At 40.1% G+C, this 22,109-nt stretch overlaps 1 protein-coding gene across 1 annotated transcript; it reads left to right on the top strand.

Moving 5' to 3' along the window:
* Window positions 1-1,397: 1,397 nt before the first annotated feature.
* LOC134670202 (cell adhesion molecule 3-like) lies at window positions 1,398-16,251 on the top strand. The gene is made up of 8 exons (XM_063527915.1): window positions 1,398-1,680; window positions 4,136-4,231; window positions 11,342-11,472; window positions 11,778-11,858; window positions 12,189-12,324; window positions 14,599-14,713; window positions 14,846-14,987; window positions 16,024-16,251. The coding sequence occupies exons 2-8, from the start codon at window positions 4,186-4,188 to the stop codon at window positions 16,249-16,251; spliced, it is 879 nt and encodes a 292-aa protein (XP_063383985.1). The 5' UTR covers window positions 1,398-1,680; window positions 4,136-4,185.
* Window positions 16,252-22,109: the final 5,858 nt, after the last annotated feature.

Raw genomic sequence — 22,109 nt, 5'->3', positions numbered from 1 at the left:
ATAAAATGAAGTCTTCTTTCAGCAAAATATGCTATCTATGATATTTAAGGTACTTTCCCTCCATGTGGCATCGCCGTGGGACGCCCTGTATACACAGTGGTCTAAACGAAATTAATAACTAGCTATAACATTTAAATAAAATTTAATTTCTGAGAATTAAACGCAATATCATTAAAGCCAATTTTGTATGTAAATCAACAAAATGTAAATATTTATTATTCATACGGTCACCCTTGTATAAAAATAAGCCCCTATCTTTCCACGATCACGATCAGGCCCCTATTTCACCACGATAACAGGTGCGACAACTGATACTGACGTCACAGGCCTCCATAGGCTACGGTAACCGCTTACCATCAGACGGGCGGTGTGCTTGTTTGCCACCAACATTTTAATTAAAAAAAAACCTCATTATATCGCCAGTAAATATAAATACTTATTTTGCGAAGCTATGACAATTGTCACAAGAAACACGGCAATTGTCATGAAATTGCGACACAGAACTCATTTCTTGTCAAGAATTACCGAAGGTTCCTTTAAATCTTGTGACAATTGTCATCATCATCATCATAAACTTCACAAGAGAAATATCTGTTTTTTGCCCATAACTATAATAAAGTTTTTTTTAATAATACAATGATGGTGGCAAACAGGAACACGGCCCGCCCGATGGTAAGTGGTAACCGTAGCCCATGGATGCCTGTGACGTTAGCAACAGTGACATTTGCCGAATTGTCGCACCTGTCACCGTGGTGAAACAGGGGCCTGGGGAGTAACGTAACCACACGCCATATGTCAGCATTCAATTAGCATGTGTCACCTTGCGGGTGACATCGCCAAATCAGTCAATCAAATCAGTAGCCGTGTCACAATTTGTCAATAAAACAAGTCGATTTTTTCCTTCAGTCAGTACACAGTAGCAGATCCAGGGATTTTGATTTGGGGCGCTTGAGCTATGATGTCGCAACCGCGTTTCAAAATTCCCCTTTAAATTCTGCTTATGTGTAGGTAGGCTATTGATACAATTCTATCATTACATACTTAAAGGTAACTTATATTTTTTAAGAAACAAACTTGGACAAAGTTCCTAGGTAGTTTCCCAATGTAGTTCCCAACTCCCATCGGATGAAACGATTTTCGTCAAATAGTTTTCAGCTCAATAGATGATGACGCTCGAATTATGTCGGGGGTATTTAATGTTAAATGCTGTTAAAAATATTCTAACAGTTGACCATTACATTCCCATTCTGATTAAGTAACTCTCCATATACAACGCTATAATTTGACGTGGCCTACTTTTAAATAAGCTTAGAACATGGGTACATACATACTATGACAGTTTTCAAGTTAAAGTTTCCCAAGCAAGAGCCCGCACGGTGATAGTTGGGTAGGGGCGCTCGGCTCGGCGCCACGCATTCCACGTTTGAATTTAAACTCTCGTTTCGAACCCGGGAACCGTTCTGAAACTTTTTTCTCTAATAACTTGAGGGTTCTGAAACGCTGGTATTTCATGAGTGCGCGTTAGTGAAGTGTGTTTCGTTTTTCGAATCGGTTTTGCTTTTTGATATTATGTAGCGGGGTTAGTTGTTTTTTTATGAGTGAACAAGTATATAGTGGAAATTTATGAAATATAAGTTCAGTTGTATGCTGAAAAAATAAGCTTTATTTATAGGCACATAGGTAGGTTATTTGTTTTTCAGTTTCTGTGGCTATAAGTTAAACACATTAATGATCTTCTAGCCTAGTCGGTAGTGTCCAAGCAGGAGGTCCCGGGTTCGAATCCCGGTCAGGGTATTCATTGTGTCTTTATCACGAACGGTCCTGAGTTATGGATGTAACTAAGTATGTAGGTATATCGTCGCCTACTACTCATAGTACAAGCTTTGCTTATTTTCGGTCTAGGTCGATCTGTGTAAGATTGTCCCCAAATGTTTCTTAGTATACTAAGAATGACTTTTTCTTGATTTCCGAGGCACGTTTTTTTCTTAGATTTTTATTTATCTTATACGGAGTTATATATATGTCTGATATTACCTACTTTAGGTGATTATACGTACTTACAACACACATGATTGTTGATGTACAACATATTCGAAGTTTAGGTAAGTAGTTAATGTGTTCAATCAATCTTGCCACGTAAGTTTGCGCACTGTCGGGCGAACTGTATTGTCTGGCCACCAGTGGCGGCGCGTCAAACATATCCATAGGCAACCCGGGGCTAATTTGGCTTACATATTTCCTTTACAACTCTGCTCCAATGTCCAAAAACAGGCAAGCCGTAGGGAATCTGCTTTTATGGACGCGCCGCCACTGATACCTATATACACTGGCACCGTCCCATCTACCAAGATCATCGACCGGCTGTGGGGCAGCAGCCGAGGCGGCTGAAAGCAAAAGCTTTCTCGGTCACCAATACCTACCATTTCGTGGGATTTGGTCTCGAGACACTGGGGCCGTAGGGTCCAAGCGCACATGTTATTTTTAAATAACTGTGAAAAAAGCTCGTCGATATTACCGGTAATCAGAGAGCTGGCAGCTTTCTCTCGCTGCACATTAGTATTGCCATTCAGCGCTGCCAACATCTTTGGCACAATGTTGGGCGCCTTATTTAGACTTTTTTTTAATTTAGATTAATAGATTAGTTTAGGGTTAATTTTATTATAAAGTAGGCAACTTTATATACTTATAGCTTCTATAGTTGAATAATAAATACTTATAATTAAAACAGAAGATTTACTTATTTATAAATTATAACTGGAACACAAAATGTGTATCGAAATGTGTTGTGAGTTGTGACTGATGACGCTACTCATAAACTTGGTTAGTGTTTGAAACTTAAAACCTCGCGTTAGTGCCGTAAAATTAGCGAAACAAAGGTTCGGCACGTTAGAATTATTATTGCCGCTATCTTCGTTTGCTTTTCTTTTGAGTGAAATTAATAGGTACACAACGTGACCCTAAATTTTTCTATGACGGTTGATCGGTGATCACGTGGGGCTTCCCATAGAAAACAAAGGGCTGGAAGCTCCGGCCCGGCCCCGGCTCGGTCTATAGTTCGTTTTTTTTAGCATTAGAAAGAACTTCGCAGAAGTAAGCTTGTGGTTCCAAATCCGGCACTTTTAGCGGTAATAATTTGAAGTAAATTATATGTATTAACCATGCTACATTAGATAATTCAATAATTAATAACAATTAAAAAGAGCCTTATAAAAACTGCACGCTTGCTTCTGTGGGGTTCTTTCTAATGCTAAAAAAACGAACTATAAAATAAATAACCGGGCTAGTCGAACTTTGAACAGGTTATTGTTTACTTAGACAGGTTATGAAAAAATGTAGTAAAAAAACTACATTAGTTTTGTAAATAGATATCCTATTATTTATCTGTGCCTAGTATTTTTTTCGGATTTTACTTATTATGGATATGGATATAATAAGCAACTATTCTCAGGTTTTAACTAATTCAGTATAAAATGTAACTAAGGTCAATACAGGTAAGTACCTAAGTGTGGCTGATGTGTGGCTGGTTTTTACATTGGGGCCTGTTTGCACATGGATTAATTATTAATTGTGACGTCCCACGAGTAATGGTACCTTATGGCGGTTGGTGCTTACGCTATTATTAACGTTGCTCCAATATTATTGCGACGCTATGCGACGTAAGCGCCAGCCGCCATAAGGTACCTTTTGCCGTGGAACGTCATAATTATAGTGTTTAATGCAGCTGCAAATGTATGAACTCGCAATAAACATTAGGTATTCATTTTATCGATGTGTAAATAAGCCCCAATGTGTAGGCTTGCCACACTTAGCCGTATGCCACCGTATTGACCGTAGAGTCGGACTAAGAAAAGTTTGCAGCGGATTTGATAGTCCACGCAGTGCAAGTGTCATTTATACGTCATAATTTCATGGAAGTTTGACGTTTAGAATAACACGTGCACTGCGTGGTAAAATCCGCTGCAGACTTTTCATGGACTGACTCTCCTAATTTTTCATATCAAAAGGAAGTTCTCAGGACGAAAGTAGCGAAAGCGATAACTTTTAAAATTATTGTGTCAATGCGACTCGATGGGCCTTTTGCGTCGTTCAAAGTAAATTGACAATAATTAGACACAATCATTATCTATTTTGACAGGCGCTATGTGAACTGCCCCACAATGGACGGTGGAGTCTTGTGAATGAGCCATGGCGGCGCGTTCCTGCCTCTTCGTCGCGCTCGCTTTCACAGTCGGTGAGTAAATTATACCCCACTACTAAATAAAACCGGGCAAGTTCGAGTCGGACTCGCGCACGAAGGGTTCCGTACCATAATGCAAAAAAAAACACAAAAAATAAAGCAAAACAAAACGGTCACCCATCCAAGTACTGACCACTCCCGACGTTGCTTAACTTTGGTCAAAAATCACGTTTGTTGTATGGGAGCCCCATTTAAATCTTTATTTTATTCTGTTTTTAGTATTTGTTGTTATAGCGGCAACAGAAATACATCATTTGTGAAAATTTCAACTGTCTATCACGGTTCGTGAGATACAGCCTGGTGACAGACGGACGGACGGACGGACGGACAGCGAAGTCTTAGTAATAGGGTCCCGTTTTACCCTTTGGGTACGGAACCCTAAAAAAGAAAAGAATAGAAAGAAAGTCCTTACCCTGCCCTAGCCCTAATGACACGGCAATCACGCAACATTACAGACAAGTAGGAAGTGTCATTCGACCGGCAATGTTTCGCACGCGAGGGTACAGTCGCCATCACATATATAGGAGCGGCCGAGATGCTCAAAAAATGTAAACATGCACTAAAAGCGCCTTGACAATAGAGGCGTGTTCAGATATTTGTGAGCACGTTAACCGCTCCGATATATCTCATGGCGACTGTATCTATGGGTACGCCGAAACGTTCTCAGGCTAAGCAAAAGACCTAATTGTCGCTTGTTAATGGTAATAGGTAGTTTTTAATTGCATGGTTTTGCTACTTAGTTCTGTCGGTTGGAAAACAAAAACCGGCCAACTGCGGGTTTTCGCGTCCCAAGAGTTCCGTAATCACACTTATTATAGGTTTTCTTGTGATTTAATTGTGGTTAGTTAATTATAACATTTTTTTAAGCGGGCGTTACCTTACATTAAGAGACAACAGAAGTGGTCATTTCTCCATAAAAACGTACACGACTGTTTCCTCCGTGGGTTTTGAAGCTAGAGCAATTATTTTTTCAACACAGATTGTCATTTACACATTGAGAATATTGTCAATATCTCTGTCGGACCGTTTAGCTTTTTTTGATATTTTTTGTTTTTTAAGGCGCTAGAGCCCTTTCTAAAATGGCCAAAATGGCCTAATTGACTATGCCGCAATGAGAGGCGTGGTATTCAAAACTGATATCAATTAGCCAAAAAAGCAAAACCATCTGATACAGATAATTTTATAATCATTTAGAATTCCAAATTTGGTTACGATTGGTTAAGTTTTGGAGGAGGAAACAGTCGAGTACGAAACCTCGATTTTTGAGATTTTTACGCATAATTTTTCGCCTTGTCCTTAGGTACACTAGTTTTAGCGAGCCGCTTCCGTTAGCGAGACGGGTATTTTTACCTAAAATATTTAAATCTCAGCTCCTGTTTCGTCTTAACATTCTACATATGTGTGTACATATTTTTGGTACTTAATCCGTGTCAATATTTAATACCTTGACTGTACAGTACGGCTACTACGGTACCTAGCTTAGATTAGATAGTCGGTTGCTAAGCCGTACGTTGTGGCTATATGTATGCATGTACGTATTAGTTACCAGCACCAGTAGTGTGTTACCAGCGATGACTTACGGCTCCGAAACGTGGTCTTTCACTATCGGCCTCATCTCAAAATTCAAAGTCGCTCAACGAGCTATGGAGAGGGCTATGCTCGGAGTTTCTCTGCGTGATCGAATCAGAAATGAGGAGATCCGTAGACGAACTAAAGTCACCGACATAGCTCACCGGATTAGCAAGCTGAAGTGGCAATGGGCAGGCCACATTGCGCGCAGAGAAGATGGCCGATGGGGTCGAAAAGTGCTCGAGTGGAGACCACGGACTAGCAAACGCAGCGTAGGACGTCCACCCACAAGATGGACGGACGACCTTGTTAAAGCCGCCGGAAGACGCTGGATGCGGGTGGCTTCCAACCGGTACGAATGGAGGTCCAAGGGGGAGGCCTATGTTCAGCAGTGGACGTCTTATGGCTGAGATGATGATGATGATGACGTATTAGTTTAGCTTAATCTAAACTCAATGGCGTCTGCAGCAGCCTCCTATGAGACCAATTAGAGCGGACAGCGCTGGCAACATCGGTTAATAATTGAGACCGCTTAATTTGGCTTGATCCACTCCGGAGGCCTTTGATCAACCGTTAGGCCGATAATCAGGCTAATCTTAATCAGATTGGGTAAGGAAGTACCCATGCAGTGCTTTGAGAATTGCCGTGTTCCTGTTCAGCTGTTCAGACATTTATTCTCACTAATATACACGGTGGCAAAAAAATAATTGCATTCCCGTTGCCATGGAGGTTTTGAGATTATACTGAGCAACTTTTACTATGGGACCAACCACGAAATCGTAAACAAAATATTAACTTCCCATAGAAAATGTTGAACCAGCCATTGCCTTGTTTCACGATTTCGGGCTTGGTTCATAGTAAAGGCCTGTGCACACCGGCTGCGTGTGCGTGACGTGCACGTGCGCGTGCGGAGTTGTAGTATACAGATCCTTATGAGAGATGGCACACCGCTTGCGTGACGTGTGCGTGTGCGGCTCCAACATTTTAGCGCACGCACACGCGCACGTCACGCACACGCAAGCCGGTGTGGCTCGGCCTTAAAAGTGGCTCAGTATTATAATCCCAAAACCTCCCTGGCAACGGGAATGCAGTTATTTTGTAGCCAACCTGTGTATCTAATGGAAACTGTGTTCTAATCACCAAATATCGAATTTATAAACTATTGATTAACAGACACACGAATCTAGCCACCGCCGCCATACAATCTAAGTTACGTTCTCATTTTAAAACGGCATTCTGAAATAAGATGGATTTTGACAAATACATAAAAAAATGAATTATTCGGGGCTTATTCAAGTTTGCATTTCATGTAGGTACAGTAATCTGCTAAGATAGTTAAACCTTAAACCCCCTGCCTAGATGTTTGTGAGCTGGGGCCTGGGGGTCAAATTTCTCCGCAGCTGACTGTATATACTTAGGAATGGAACGTACTCGTAGAGAACATACGTGTGTCCAGCTCTAAAATTAGCTCAGATAACAGACCAGGACATCCTAGGCGCATAATGTACTCGCTCCAGATTAGCTACGACCTACATATGCATACGAAAACACTAATTTATTCTTTGTCCTAGTTGCCGACTGATTTATGACCACTTTGTGTCTTTGTTGCCTTTTCTTACCTATCTTTATGACTGGATATTTTAAATCTAATTCTACGGATTACAATATATGTAAGTACCTACCACTATAAGTATATAGGTACCAGAGTACATGGGCCGTTTAAAAAAATAACTTGTATTATATATGTACTTATTATTTTCCTGTTATTTTTAGGGTTCCGTACCCAAAGGGTAAAACGGGACCCTATAGCCAAGCGCGCACCACGATTTTTTGTCGCGCGATAATTTAGTCGCAGAAATGTAACGTATGGGTTTATATGGTGGTGCGCGCATATGCGACAAATAAATCGCAGCGATTTTAAAATTGTGATTTGTTACATTTTTCCGCGACAGCGCGCGACGCGATTGTCGCAAAGTGAATTGCAGCGTACGAAGCTGTATGGACCCGCGCTCACTGCGATAATAAAATCGCAGCCGGGACCTCAGTCGGCATTTCGCTCTCCAAGCGTCAACATATCGGAACCTGCTTCTCCAATGGAGTTACAAGATGAGACGCTAGATGTTGACCGTTTAATTATAGAAATAGAAGGAGATCACCTTTGTGGTATAAATACTCAGTCATACAGCGATTGCATATTGTTTGACGACAAGCGACTGGTACGACATCCATGTCGAGAATGGACAAATCGTCGACATTTTCATCGCAGTGCGCGCACTGAATTTTCTGCGATAAATTACAGCGCGATTCTAAAATCGTGTCGCAAAAATTAAAATCGTGGTGCGCGCTTGGCGTATTACTAAGACTTCGCTGTCCGTCCGTCCGTCCGTCCGTCCGTCTGTCTGTCACCTGGCTGTATCTCAAGAACCGTGATAGCTAGACAGTTGAAATTTTCACAGATGATGTATTTCAGTTGCCGCTATAAAGCCCCCTCCAGACTAATGCGCGTTCGCGGCTTCGCCCGCGATTCACGCGCATAGTCTGGAGGGGGCTTAACTGTTAAAAAAAAGAATTACATTACAGGGTGGAATAGGTTTGTAAGTGGTGCGCATAAAAGTGCGAGGCAAGCATTCCAGAATTGGGTTCTTGTGGGTAAACCTTTGGCTGGCCATGCACACAAGGAAATGTGTGACACGAGAAAATATTTTAAATCTAGATTGAAGTGGTGTCAAGACAATGAGGACCAATAAAAAAATGGACAAAATTGCTTTACATCACTCCAATGGTAAATTTCATGACTTCTGGATGCACACAAAGAAATGCAACCCTAAGCCTAGTCTCCCTGTAAGTGTGAAGGGTGAAAGTGATCCCCAAAAGATTGCCAATTTATTCTGTAAGCATTTCAGGGTAGACTCTCCCTTGCCAAGAATAAATAATGAGCAGTTTGATGTGGAGCCCTGTCATGGTACTGGCCAACCTCTTACATTTAGCGCGAAGGACATAGCTTGGGTGATTAAGTCGATGAAGAGAGGTAAATCGCCGGGGCATGATGGGCTAAGCATCGAACACTTGCAACATGCGGGGCCGCATCTGTCTCGGGTACTGTGTATGTTTTTTAAACTTTGTACTGTGCATACGTTTCTGCCACCGCAATTAACACAAACACTTGTCGTACCCATTATAAAAAGCAAGACAGGTGATGCGTCCGATTTAGGCAACTACAGGCCGATCTCTCTTGCAACGGTTGTGGGTAAGGTACTCGACAGTTTGCTTAACAGACACTTAGAAGAACAAGTCAAATTGCATGACGCTCAATTTGGTTTTCGCAAGGGCTTATCAACTGAGAGTGCTATTCTGTGCCTCAAGCAAACTGTCGGCTACTATACTGATAGAAACACTCCAGTTTATGCGTGCTTCCTCGACTTGTCCAAAGCCTTTGACTTAGTTTCATACAATCTGTTATGGAAAAAGTTAGGGGCAATGGGCGTGTCGAGTCAGTTGGTGCAGTTGTTGAAATTTTGGTACGGAAGTCAAACAAACTGTGTACGATGGGCCAAACAACTGTCTGAGCCGTATAAACTGGAGTGTGGGGTAAGACAAGGCGGTCTAACGTCTCCCTTGCTATTTAATGTATATGTTAACGCTCTGATCGGTGAGCTAAGCGGCGCCCATGTCGGCTGCTCTATTGACGGCGTGTTCATAAACAATATAAGCTACGCAGACGATATGGTGCTGCTGGCGCCATCGATCAGTGCGTTGAGGAAACTAATTGGGATATGTGAGAGGTATGCGAAAGCCCATGGGCTGAAGTATAACCCCTCCAAGAGCGAGCTAATGATTTTTAAAGCGGGCAGAAAAATTCCTGAGGAAATTCCTTCAGTCATGCTAGATGGGAAAGAAATCAAGAGGGTGTATCATTTTAAGTATCTCGGTCACATTGTCACCGATGACCTAAGAGATGACATGGATATGGAGAGAGAGCGGAGAGCTTTGGCGGTTCGTGGGAATATGCTGGCACGCAGGTTCGCTCGCTGTACAGACAAGGTTAAAATAACGCTCTTTAAAGCCTACAGTCAGACATTCTACACGAGCAGCCTATGGGTTAGATACACCCAGCGTTCCGCAAATGCTCTCCGAGTGCAATATAATAATGCTTTCAGAATGCTGTTGGGGCTGTCCCGGTTCTGCAGTGCTTCGATGATGTTTGCAGAGGCGCGCACTGACGGGTTCCATTCCATGCTATCTTGCGTAAGCGTTCAGCGTCCTTAATGCAACGAGCGAGAAGTAGTCCCAACAGCGTTCTGAAAGTATTATCCGATAGACTCGACTGTCGAATATGGAGGCACCTGGTGGTTCTGACTGGGCGACCTGTGTGTTCTGCATTTCCTCTGTAGTGTAGGTTAATTAGTGATAATGTTAATACTAACACTAGTTATTAGGTATGTAGTTTAAGACAACTAACAAATTCTATGGATTGTTTGATCTGAAATAAATGATTATTTATTTATTATTTATTTAACAACAAATACTAAAAACAGAATAAAATAAAGATTTAAGTGGGGCTCCCATACAGCAAACGTGATTTTTGAGCAAAGTTAAGCAACGTCGGGCGTGGTCAGTACTTGGATGGGTGACCGTTTTCTTTATGCATTTTTATCCGTTTTTTTTTGCTTTATGGTACGGAACCCTTCGTGCGCGAGTCCAACTCGCACTTGCCCGGTTTTTCCGTCATCAAAAGTAGGTATTATACTTATACAGCGCTATAGAGTTCTGTAGCCAAAACTGCACAATCGAAACCCTTATATTTTTTCAAGCTAATACGGAAATTATTATATTTTTGCCTTGGTCATTAATTCCGACTTATCTTTCTTCTAATTCGTTGTTCTCCGCAATTTACACTAATGTTTATTTTGTTTACGCGTAATACCTATTCATGCTTGGCCGCACTTAACGACGGGGGTTGTTTCTAATTGCTTGCAGGAAATTAGCTCCCTAGGGGACAAATGTTTCAATTTTCCATTTGTAAGTATATAGTAGGCTTAATTACGTTGATTGTTGGCGTTTATTTTAACATAGGGATATAACAATTGTAACATATAATATCAGTCAGTAGTAATCTGTTATACCTACACCATACCGTAAATAATTTTACCCCTGCTATGTTATTTTGGCCGGAAGGCCGAGGATAAGCTACATAACACAAATAAAAGAAAAGGTAGCTGTAATGTCGTATAAGGAAATCAAGGAGGCGGCCCTGATGGATAGAGTCAAATGGAGAGAGCTACACCGACAAGAGTCTAACTCTTAACGACAACGATGTTATTTTATCATTATAAATTTTATGTAAGTAGGTGCATACGAGTATACAGGTAGTTGAGTATTGTAATGTGATTACAGTAGGTAAGTTTTTAACGATACGGTCGTCAGTTTAAGACTAAGTAACTAGGTAGGTAACTTACTTAAACTGTATGTATTACATTTTCTGTGTATTTCTAACTTTATGGTGCATAAAAATTTTGACTCGATCGGTGTGTACAGAATGCGCGTGTTCGCTGCAGCTGTTAGAACTGCGCGTGCCCGCGCACGTGGCGCGCGGCGCGCGCGCAGCACTCGCGTGCCACTGGCAGCTCGGGCCGCACGACGTGCTCTACTCCGTCAAGTGGTACAAGGTATGTTGCGGATGCTGGGGGACTACTTTTAAACCTTTGCAACATGATCCGATCCGACTTGACCCGATCGTCAAGACAGGAGCTGCTGCTGGTGTGCAGCACTCGCGTGCTACTGCTGCTGTTCTTTGTCTAACTTGTACACTATCTAATTCCGAGCCTGTCTAATTCCGTGAACTATACAATGTGTAAATCTAGATCCAATATCCAATCGCACTGCACTGGCCAATAGTTTAAGAGGCCAAGAAGTGTAGTTGTTGTTGTCAGTTAGGATAAATCATTGTTTTATACGCTAATGTTTGATAAAGGACGGCAAGGAGTTCTTCCGGCACGTGCCACGAGACCCGGAGCCGAGGAGGCGGTTCCCGCTGCCCGGGGTCCATGTTGAGGTAGGTATTTACCAGCACCTTTACCACACCATTAATACAAGTGGATAATGTGGATATCTTTAAGAAAATAATAATTATAGAGTTTTTCGCTTGACTTACGGTATACATAAACAAAGTTCAACGGAAGTCCCAGCTATTAAATTTTGAGAACACTTCCGTTTGAAGAGAGCACGAAAATTGTTTTTCGGGCGTTCGACGCAATAAAAGTTAAATTGCTGAGGACAAAAGTGTGTGCTTTGAATCTTTTTCACAGTTTCTCCCACACTTTTTTATAATTAATTATCCCATTTAACTGTATAATTTAACTTACTCTAACTTGGTATGTTTTAGAAATCTGACTCGTCGGGCTCAAACGTGACACTAGGCCCGGCCGAGTTGGAGACAGAAGGCCGCTACCGCTGTGAGGTGTCCGGCGAGAGGCCGCTCTTCCCTACCGTGTCCGACCACGCCGATATGACTGTGGTCGGTGAGTATGTCCTACAAGTCTGGAGTCAAACGTGACGCTAGGCCCGGCCGAGCCGGAGACAGAAGGCCGCTACCATTGCGAGAGGTGTCTGGAGAGCGACTCCTCTTCCTCACCGTGTGCGACCACGCCTACATGACCGTCGTCGGTGAGTATGTCCTATAAGTCTGGGGTCAAACGTGACGCTAGGCCCGGCCGACAAGCTGGAGACAGGAGGCCGCTACCGCTGTTAGGTGTCCGGCGAGAGGCCGCTCTTCCCCACCGTGTCCGACCATGCCGACATGACTGTCGTTGGTGAGTTCTACATGTTCTACAAGTATGGGTGTTTTGTTAGCCTTTAGCGCGACATCATAGATCGAGTTATCTAATTTAACATACGGTTTAGGAAGCTTTGGAGCAAGCAAATTGTTGGCCATTTCGTGGCACTTTAATCTTATTTTGTGTTTTCTTGTATATAATGTATTGTACCGATTGTTTGTGTTTACGAATAAATCAATTCTTTTCTATTCTATTCAAATTAACGTTCTACGTGATGTTACCCCACGGCTCCTACCTGAATAGCCCGCCAGTTTGAAACTTGCGTCCGACCGAAAACTTATTTTCCGACACGCGATTGTCCTGGGAAAATCCACTAACAACAAGACTTGCTGACCATTGGTAGACCTTACGTCATTGCAATAGGGTTTACGAAGTGTCATTTATTAACTGTATGGACGATACAGTGCGTGTGACCCTTGCTTTCTTTGACATGTTTACCTACTTGTATACTTACGTTCGAGATATGAAGTATTTACACTCCCAAAAAACCGGGCAAGTGCGAGTCGGACTCGCGCACGAAGGGTTCCGCACCACAATGCAAAAAAAAAAAAACAAAAAAAAGCAAAAAAAAAACGGTCATCCATCCAAGTAGGTACTGACCCCGCCCGACGTTGCTTAACTTTGGTCAAAAATCACGTTTGTTGTATGGGAGCCCCATTTAAATCTTTATTTTATTCTGTTTTTAGTATTTGTTGTTATAGCGGCAACAGAAATACATAATCTGTGAAAATTTCAACTGTCTAGCTATCACGGTTCGTGAGATACAGCCTGGTGACAGACGGACGGACGGACGGACGGACAGCGAAGTCTTAGTAATAGGGTCCCGTTTTACCCTTTGGGTACGGAACCCTAAAAAGGGCGCAATAAGTACACTTGTTCTTAATAAAACATTTTCCGATTGTCTAAATAGGACTGGTCATATTGCCGCTTATCTTATAAGGTCAGGTGTGGGGTAAATCTTAGTTAAATCAAAAATAGCAGGATACAGCGATAATTTTGTTATCAAATAAATTAGCAGTCACCAAACAGGAATGATTGTTTTTTAAAACACTTATTTAATTAATCATAGCCATTTCAAAACCTGTAGGTACATTTAGACGGGCCTGTAGGTAGGTACATACATTTTATGGTCATTTATCTACTAAGCCAAGAACTAAGTATTTAATCCATTTTGCCTGCACATTTGCTACGAGCAAAACTTTTGCCTAACTTTATTTCAAGTTGGTACAGAATAAAATTACTGAGATAATATCTTTCAGAACCAAGACAAGGGGTGATATTCCAATCTCAAACGAGACTAATGCTCAGAATAACAAATGTCTAAGATACGGCTAAATATTGCTCATAAGTACCTAGATCAAGTCAGCGAAATGGTGGAAAAAGGGACTTCGGCATCAAAACGTCTATAGGTAAAACCAAGCCATGCTGTGAAACAAGACCCTCTAACGCATAACTTTATATCCCGTAGGCTTGTAGAGGTTGGCCCAACATCTCATATGATGATATCAAGTTACACTGGTTGGCTGGTCACGTACGAAGTTCGACTCGCCCACTCGTTAAGCAAGGAGGAAAGCGGGAAAGTTTCTAACTGAGTGTCCCAGATGATATCGGACGGTGGATGAATCTTAATATTTTACGGCGTAAGCCGGGGTGCAAGTAGAATAAGACAAGATTAAGTATCATTGTTAACTTTGTTGAAACTTTTTCTTGAAGTTCCTGGACGGTGCAAAGTTGCGAAGCTTCGACTGTTTTTTTTTTATTTCCCGTTGGTATTGTTGTATACCATACTTTGCCAGTACTCGTATTGTTTAAATACAAGAAGGTGTATTTAAATAGTACGAGTACCTACACAGTAGTAAAGGATAAGAACAGAACAGGAATCAGCATACTCACCAAAATATATATTTTTTATTTTAAATAGAGGAAAGTATCCAATGAATAGTCGGTTGTAATTTCCAGTGCTACCGGAAAGCGGTCCAATGCTAACCGGCTTCCGGTCGCGATACCGCGCCGGCGAGCGCGTGCAAACGTCGTGCACGGCGGGGGCGGCGCGCCCAGCACCGACGTTGGCTTGGTGCGTACATACGTAATATAGGTATTTTCTGATACACTTGACTTCTTTAACGTACTTGATAGACGGTGCAAATGCACAGAAATTAGACAGCGAAAAATAATTTTAACCCCCAATCTTTGGTGTATTTTGTAGGTACGTGAACGGCGAGCCAGCGCCACCCGCCACGCTCGGCACTTTGGCGAGTCGCGCGCACAAGGGGCTCGAGACGGTGACGCTGCCGCTGGATTTCAGAGTCACTGAGGACCACTTCAAGAACAACGGCCTTAAAGTCAAGGCGAGTGTCATATATGTCAAAATCATAATGATATACCTAGTGCTTTTATAAGACGAACAGTTAAATCCGAACGTCTAAGAGGTTGATAGAGCTAACGATTCTGATTACATAAAAAACCGTACTTACTCAGTTTCTAGATAGCCACGTCTAGCTCGTAATTTATTCGTTGGAAAGAGACATTAAAAAAATCTGCGATAAATAAAATTAGGTACCTACACCTATATTAAAAAGTTGGAAATCGTTTAAAACCAATACTTAATTAGTTTAATCAAAAATCTGTAACTTATTTAGGCACACATTAGGAGATTTGTATAAACATATTTCGTATTACAAGTACTTTAGCCTAAGTAAAACTGAATATGCCTGATTGATTAGTATTCAAACAGCTATAGAACGGCAGGAACATCGTAGAGCGCAGGTAATGAGATGAGTTGAAGCACTCGAGTTCCGAAACTACCGGTAGATAGGTTTAGTTCATCATTACTTAAACTTTAGTTGGGCCCGCAGGCAAACTTGCGGCGTAATGGAATGATAACAAACTTTAATTTAATGCCGTCGAACTAATATTATATGAAGAGTCAGGAATTTTAATATTAATTTACCTACTTAATTATACTACCTAAATCGTTGGTGAACGATTTAACAGCTTGTACAGGGTGTTGAGGAGACGTGAGCAGGATCAACGCAATAGTTCACCATCGTAATTAAAAGTATTTATAAACAACAAAATTGATATATAGTCAGACCGTAAAAAGTATGCAGTGATTCTGATAGCCCACGAAGTGCAAGTGTCATTTTAAACGTCAAATTTGTATGAAATTATGACGTAAGTATACATAACACACTGCGTGGGCTATCAAATCCGCTGCAGACTTTTATTGGTCCGATTATAGGTACCAAATTCAACCGATCGATCAAATGCCGAAAAATATACATTAAATAAGAAATAAGTAGGTACTTTATGTCAGTTGAACGTTGAACTATGAGAATAATAAAATACAATTCGAGATAATGAAATTGATTTATTCTTTCACAGTGCCTAGCAACCATAGAGTCCCTGTACTGGCGCAGCAACGAGGAGAGCGCAGTGCGCGTGCGCGACAAATCATACGACACCATGGAGCTTCGCCCGCGCACCGCTGACGCCGACATCGTCGAAAATATCGGCGGCGCCGACGCCGGCAAAAGTGTACCTAGCAGCGCGCAGGGACAACCTGTGTTTAGTATGGTGATCTGTATTGGTTATGTAATAAATATTTTATAAGAAAAATGTGGATTTTTTTGCTTATCTGCATGAAAAATAACTTACTAGTATTCTATGAAAGAATGAGGATAATAGAAATATATTGAGTGTGTTTTGGTTGAAGGAGAAATTCTGGTGTTAGATGAGTCTTGTTCACAGTCTTGTTCGTACCTGGACATTTTCACTTAACTGTGCACCTTTAACGGCCGGTTAGCAATCGTTACAAAACTGACGGTCAATGTAAAATCCCATACATTTTGTCAGGAATGTAACGGTTAGACGTTACTGAAACACGACTTAAGTCGCGCTTCAAAGTACAAGTTAAATGAAAATGCCCACCTACTAGTGCATTAAGCAACGTGGTCGGCGCAGTCCGCAACCACCGACCGCGCACCAAGACTTTCGCCGTAAACAGTAGGTACGAGGTAGGTTACACTACGACATTTTATACTTCTGCGTTAAAAGAATTAAGATTGTGTATAATTTTGATCACCGCATCCGCTTAATTATTTTTTGTTGTCTGCTCTTGTTGTAATGCTCTTACTGAGCTCTTACCTTCTTCGAGCAACACGGAACTTACCTTACCTACCTATATACCTCCTTTATGACAGCGTTTTACACAAAAATAAAACGCTAATTAAATAACTTACCCTATTCGGAACCTAATAATAATATTGAGAGTGGCAACACTGTTGACGGTCGTATTGTCCTTTTCTATCATATACGTCCCTCTCTCTCCCACACTCCCACCACACAGCAGTTTGCTTTTTGGCGGTTGTCGCAAGAACAAATTTCCAACTCATTGTCTCAAAATTATACATATTTACACCAGGCAGGATTAAAACTTTAGGTTCCGAATAGGGTAAGTTATTTAATTAGCGTTTTATTTTTGTGTAAAACGCTGTCATTAAACAACTGTACCGCTATTCGGAACCTAATAATAATATTGAGACGTGTTTGTTATCGCCTGGTGGTGGGAAGACGCCAAGCCAATGTGATTATACGTGTACTTATTATGTATATGTAATATTATTATATTATGAGTGTTTAATTAATTATGCAGTACACCCTTTATTTTAACACCTGTGAGGAGAGAGGTATTTAGTAAAGCATACAATTTGATATTCCATTATATTATGATTCTAACTTAACATTTTATATACGTACTTAATGTACTTAATGTACTTATAAATGTTCAAAAAGAATAAGTGAGTCACCACAAGGGTGCTATACTTAATTACTTAAATGTATGTGAAAACTAGGTAAAAGAAGATGTGATAAGTCAGTCTACTCTTCAAGGAGCATACACATCTGTTATAAGGAGTAATGTAATTCAAGTATGAAAAGATAAAAATAATAAAGTACTAGAGTCGTTTTTATTTATAAGTCGCAATTATTATCAAATTTGATAATAATTATCTATAATAGTAAAGTAAGCAGTTGCAGGAATATAACAAGGACAGGACATTTCTTATTTCCAGAATCCCTTTTAATTATTCGTTATATCACTATCACCACAAACAGAGTTAATAAAATTAGGTACTTATTGAAATGTCATAGGGAATCACTAAATTTATTTAATGACTGTAAGCCATATACTTGGTTATAGGTTATAGTTATAGCTATAAAATGCATTTAACCCTTTTAAACGCTTTACTAACGAGAACGCAAGTCAGTGTACATAAATAAACCTTGCTTAAAAGTGTGAAGGTTACTATGAGAGCTTAAGCCACAACACTCATGTGTTCACTGCGCTGTGGCACTAGTTATGACGCTTTGTGGTGTTCTTGTGTAGAATTGCTACAGAACTTTATCAATAATATTTGCAGAGTCATTCTAATTAAATTCATGTTTAGCTACCATAACCTTAATTTTACTCAAAAATTTGTATATATGTAGTAAGAGTAGTTTCTTAGTGGTTTACTTTATCTGGTGCCTCCTGGTAGACATAAGCCTTAAAACTTTATTGGTTCTGACCGCTAAAGTGGCTTAATTCCTGTAAACTATTCATAGACATTGCTTAATTCTGAATATTCAGTTTTCTCTATTCAGTGTGTAAATTATAAGGAATCAGATACTTAATTCGAAACCCTAGCTCATCGCATAGGTGCTTTTAACCGAAATACAAATTTATGTGCTTATTTCGTGATTTTACATTATTTGCTGTGGGAAACCCTACCATTTGCCGGGCGCCTGTGGCCCCAAAGCCAACAGCGCAGAGGCCCTTTAAGAGGGAGCTATTTTATCCAATGCTAGAATCAACACTTTGTCGAATCTATTAGATATTTAGGTATACTTATCCTCCTTATGAACTAAGGATAATTGTTACTTGTTTATATTTCAATAATAGCAAGATTGTAAATTATTTTATATTCTGAAATATAATATTACTTAATTTGGGCCAGTGTACTTTTCTATACTATATCTCTGGCCTACTACCTACTATAGGTTAGTCTAATAACATCCCGCCTCCTGGGAGGCAATATACAGAGTTCTTGGATATATATTCACGATATCGCTAAGTCTGTGGACCTACTTTTCCAACACTTGACTGCATGAAATTATTGTGTACATTTTTTACAGGTCTCGAGCAAGAAGGGTACCTATATATAGGTTCAGGTCCTTAACTTGTGGATTTGGTAATAGGAGCAAGACACAGACGGGGTGTACATTAATTGATCCACCATGTTTCAAGAGATTCATGTGCATTGATGCCTTCAAGTTACACTGTACAGACAGACTATATAACTCTTTTGCAGAGTTTTGCCAACATATTATAATAAATGACTGCATTTGTTTGGGTGTACTTGTTCCACGACAAAACCATATTTATATATATTACAATGTATTTTTGAAAAGTACCTACTCGCCTTTCAAAATAGCTTCGCCTTTTCGCAAGGCTTGCTCCTGTGCAAAGCAAACAGTATCGCAATGCTATAATTTTGTATAAATTGAGAACTAGAGGGTCATGCCCTAGACGTGACCGCCCAGAAGTTATACTAGAATCGTTCGTGCAAACCATTAAGTCACTGTTTATTAAAAACCTTATGACTGGGTACATTACATTCCACGGTGGGTACATTTGTTAAACGTATAGTATCAAACTATGACGAATAATGATAAGTGAATTAAGTGATAACAATATTTGGTCCGTGCATAGAAGCACGTGCCCTTGAGATTAGTGCATGGGAAGTTTAAAATAAACTTAATCTGTGCATAGGAGTACTTAAGCCTGATTTAGACGGCGCACGAACTCGCATGCGATTAAAGTTACATTCCGGACTGTAGGTTACGTCCAATTCAATCGACCGATCAAAACCCGCAATGTAATGAAACTCGCATGCGAGTTCTCGCATCGTGTAAATGAGCCCTTACGATCAAGGTGATTCGAATCCTCAAGGTTCACAAGGCAGACATAAGGGTGTAAAATAAAGCATTCATAAACGCCCCGTTAGGTCAGTTTTGTATATTTTTATTTCCAACATGCTTGTGCAGCACATGACAATTTTCCTATACCATGCCAGTCAGGGATATAATAATTAAATAGGTAACCTTGGTTATGTCGTGTACCTACATAGGTAGGTACTTGTAAAAATGGTAACTGAAAGACTAGTGCTCTCGAGGCAAATATAATTTATATTAATTTCTAGTCTGTCATAGCAGGCATAGACTTCAAAGGTTTTTTAGATATTCATAGGGCCGCTAAACGGAACCCTTTGTACACCTTGAGCAGGCTGTTTGTGCTCTTGTAATTTTATTTTCACACCATGAGTGATATTAAACATAGCTTATTTCAGAATTGAAACGTAAGCTATGTTGTGTCGTGAGCTTAAGTGAGCCTGATTTAATTAGAGTACACAGATTATCTGGACCTTGGAGGATTGACCACACCTTATTCTAAATATCAATATTCTGCCTGGGCTTATGGTCGAATTTATGTGACTAAATCTCTTAGTATTATCCATGCCACCCACGTTATGAGGCTTAGCGTCTCCAGACCACAATTTTATATTAGGGTGCAAAGATTTTTTCATCTTTAAAATAAAAATGAGTCGAGATAGGCCTGGAATCTTAGGTTATTTTATACCTATTATATTATAATTTTAGAAATGTTAATTAGTCCAATTTTGGGTTTAGCCAATAGGGTGTCCGGGACCCTTAAAATAGATTGGTAAACAAAAATGAAACCTCGAATAACGAGGCCTATTTCGACTGATTTTTACCCAGAACATTATTTTGTTAGAACCCTTTTCACTTGTCCTTTGTCCAAAAGGAGGTATTTACATATTCATCTTTGTTATATTTTTATGATTGTGGCCTACTCGCTCGCCTGTGTTATGACCATATCATTTAATTTCTGACATGCCTTGCGCAGGCTTATATAGGTTGTAATATCATCATCAATAACTTGATATCAGTTTGTGAATGAATCAAAGATTCTTTGGCACACCTTACGCAGGTGGAAACATGGCAGCCTTGCGCAGGCTTAAATAGGTAAGTACACAACATATTGGTTTCATCACAAATAACTTGACGTTAGTTTGTGACTGAATATTCTCTTAGGCACACCTTACGCAGGTGGAACCATAACAGACATAGCTTAAGAATATCATTCAAATGAAGTTTATGGGTAATATTCCCTTAGTTGCGAGTTCTTCGCTCGACAAGGGGAAAGGATTTACCCATAACTAAACTTCAACTCTACCGTTAGCGAATATAATTTGAAATTATGAAGCAAACCATGCGTCTTCGTCAATGAATCAATCTAAACATTCCCATATCGTTAATGCCCTTTCAAGTCACAGGCTTCCGATTTTATTTAAAACGTTTACAAGTGTAGGTACTATTTATGTAGGTAGGTAGGTAGGCTTAAAGATTGAATAATCAAGTTATTCAAATCCAAAATAATACAAGCACATATAGCAACTACATGCAAGAGTTCTTTTAAGCTGTTAGTACCTGTTATTTATTTAAAGAGATACCTATCTACCTACATTTTAACAATTTTTTTTTTTTTTTTAAATCAATGACCTAGTTGGAGAGATATAAATTGGTAGATAAGGAGTGAAATACTTAAGGATTTCCATGTCATTCTTGCGCAGAGCCATGCTAATCTCTCTCTTTATCTAGTCAGACTTAAGTTTACGTACTGCCGAAGTACTCACTTTCCACAAAAATAAGTGCAATGCTTGCGATGTAGGTTTGTTCGTTACCTTGTGTCCCTCAGAGCGGAAATAGAAGCCCCGCGAAGCGGGGCTTCGTCGACTCCTAAGCGGGTACACGTTATTTATCAGCAAGTTTATTACCAAAAAATTTTGCAATATTATATTTAACCCGGAACGGGATAAACCGACAAGTTGCTGATAGATACTTGGACAGATAAACCCTACACGTCTATAAGCTTCTACCTTAATACGTAGGTTCTACGTAACACGTATTAACTATCCGATCCTTTCGTATTCGAAAACACAAATCACTTGAAAACTGAAGGGTATGCTTCCACACATCACCATTTAAGTGTTATACCTAATTTCAACCGTTATTATAGACACACAAAGATTTAAAGTAATAAGTAATAAGACTCAGAAGAGACTTAATGTAGGTATAATATTAATTAAATTCTAATGGTGACAAGTGCACGCTTTACCAGCTCGATGTGTTTTCTAACATTATGTGTTTTAGTATTTTCATTAGCATAGCCACGGTGCGCGCAGGCAGCCTTTGAAAACTTACACATTACTATTCCGGATCGTTTTTATTTGCTAGATAGTTTAACGGACACTAAATTTAAATGTTTATTTCGAACGGCAAAAGCCGTTAGAAACTGTTTTTCAATATAGTCAGCTAAACTGGGATACAAATTCAAAAACTCACCAGCA

This window comes from Cydia fagiglandana, chromosome 1, assembly GCF_963556715.1.
Source record: "Cydia fagiglandana chromosome 1, ilCydFagi1.1, whole genome shotgun sequence".
Classification (NCBI taxonomy): domain Eukaryota; kingdom Metazoa; phylum Arthropoda; class Insecta; order Lepidoptera; family Tortricidae; genus Cydia; species Cydia fagiglandana.
This window is presented reverse-complemented; position numbering and strand designations above follow the sequence as displayed.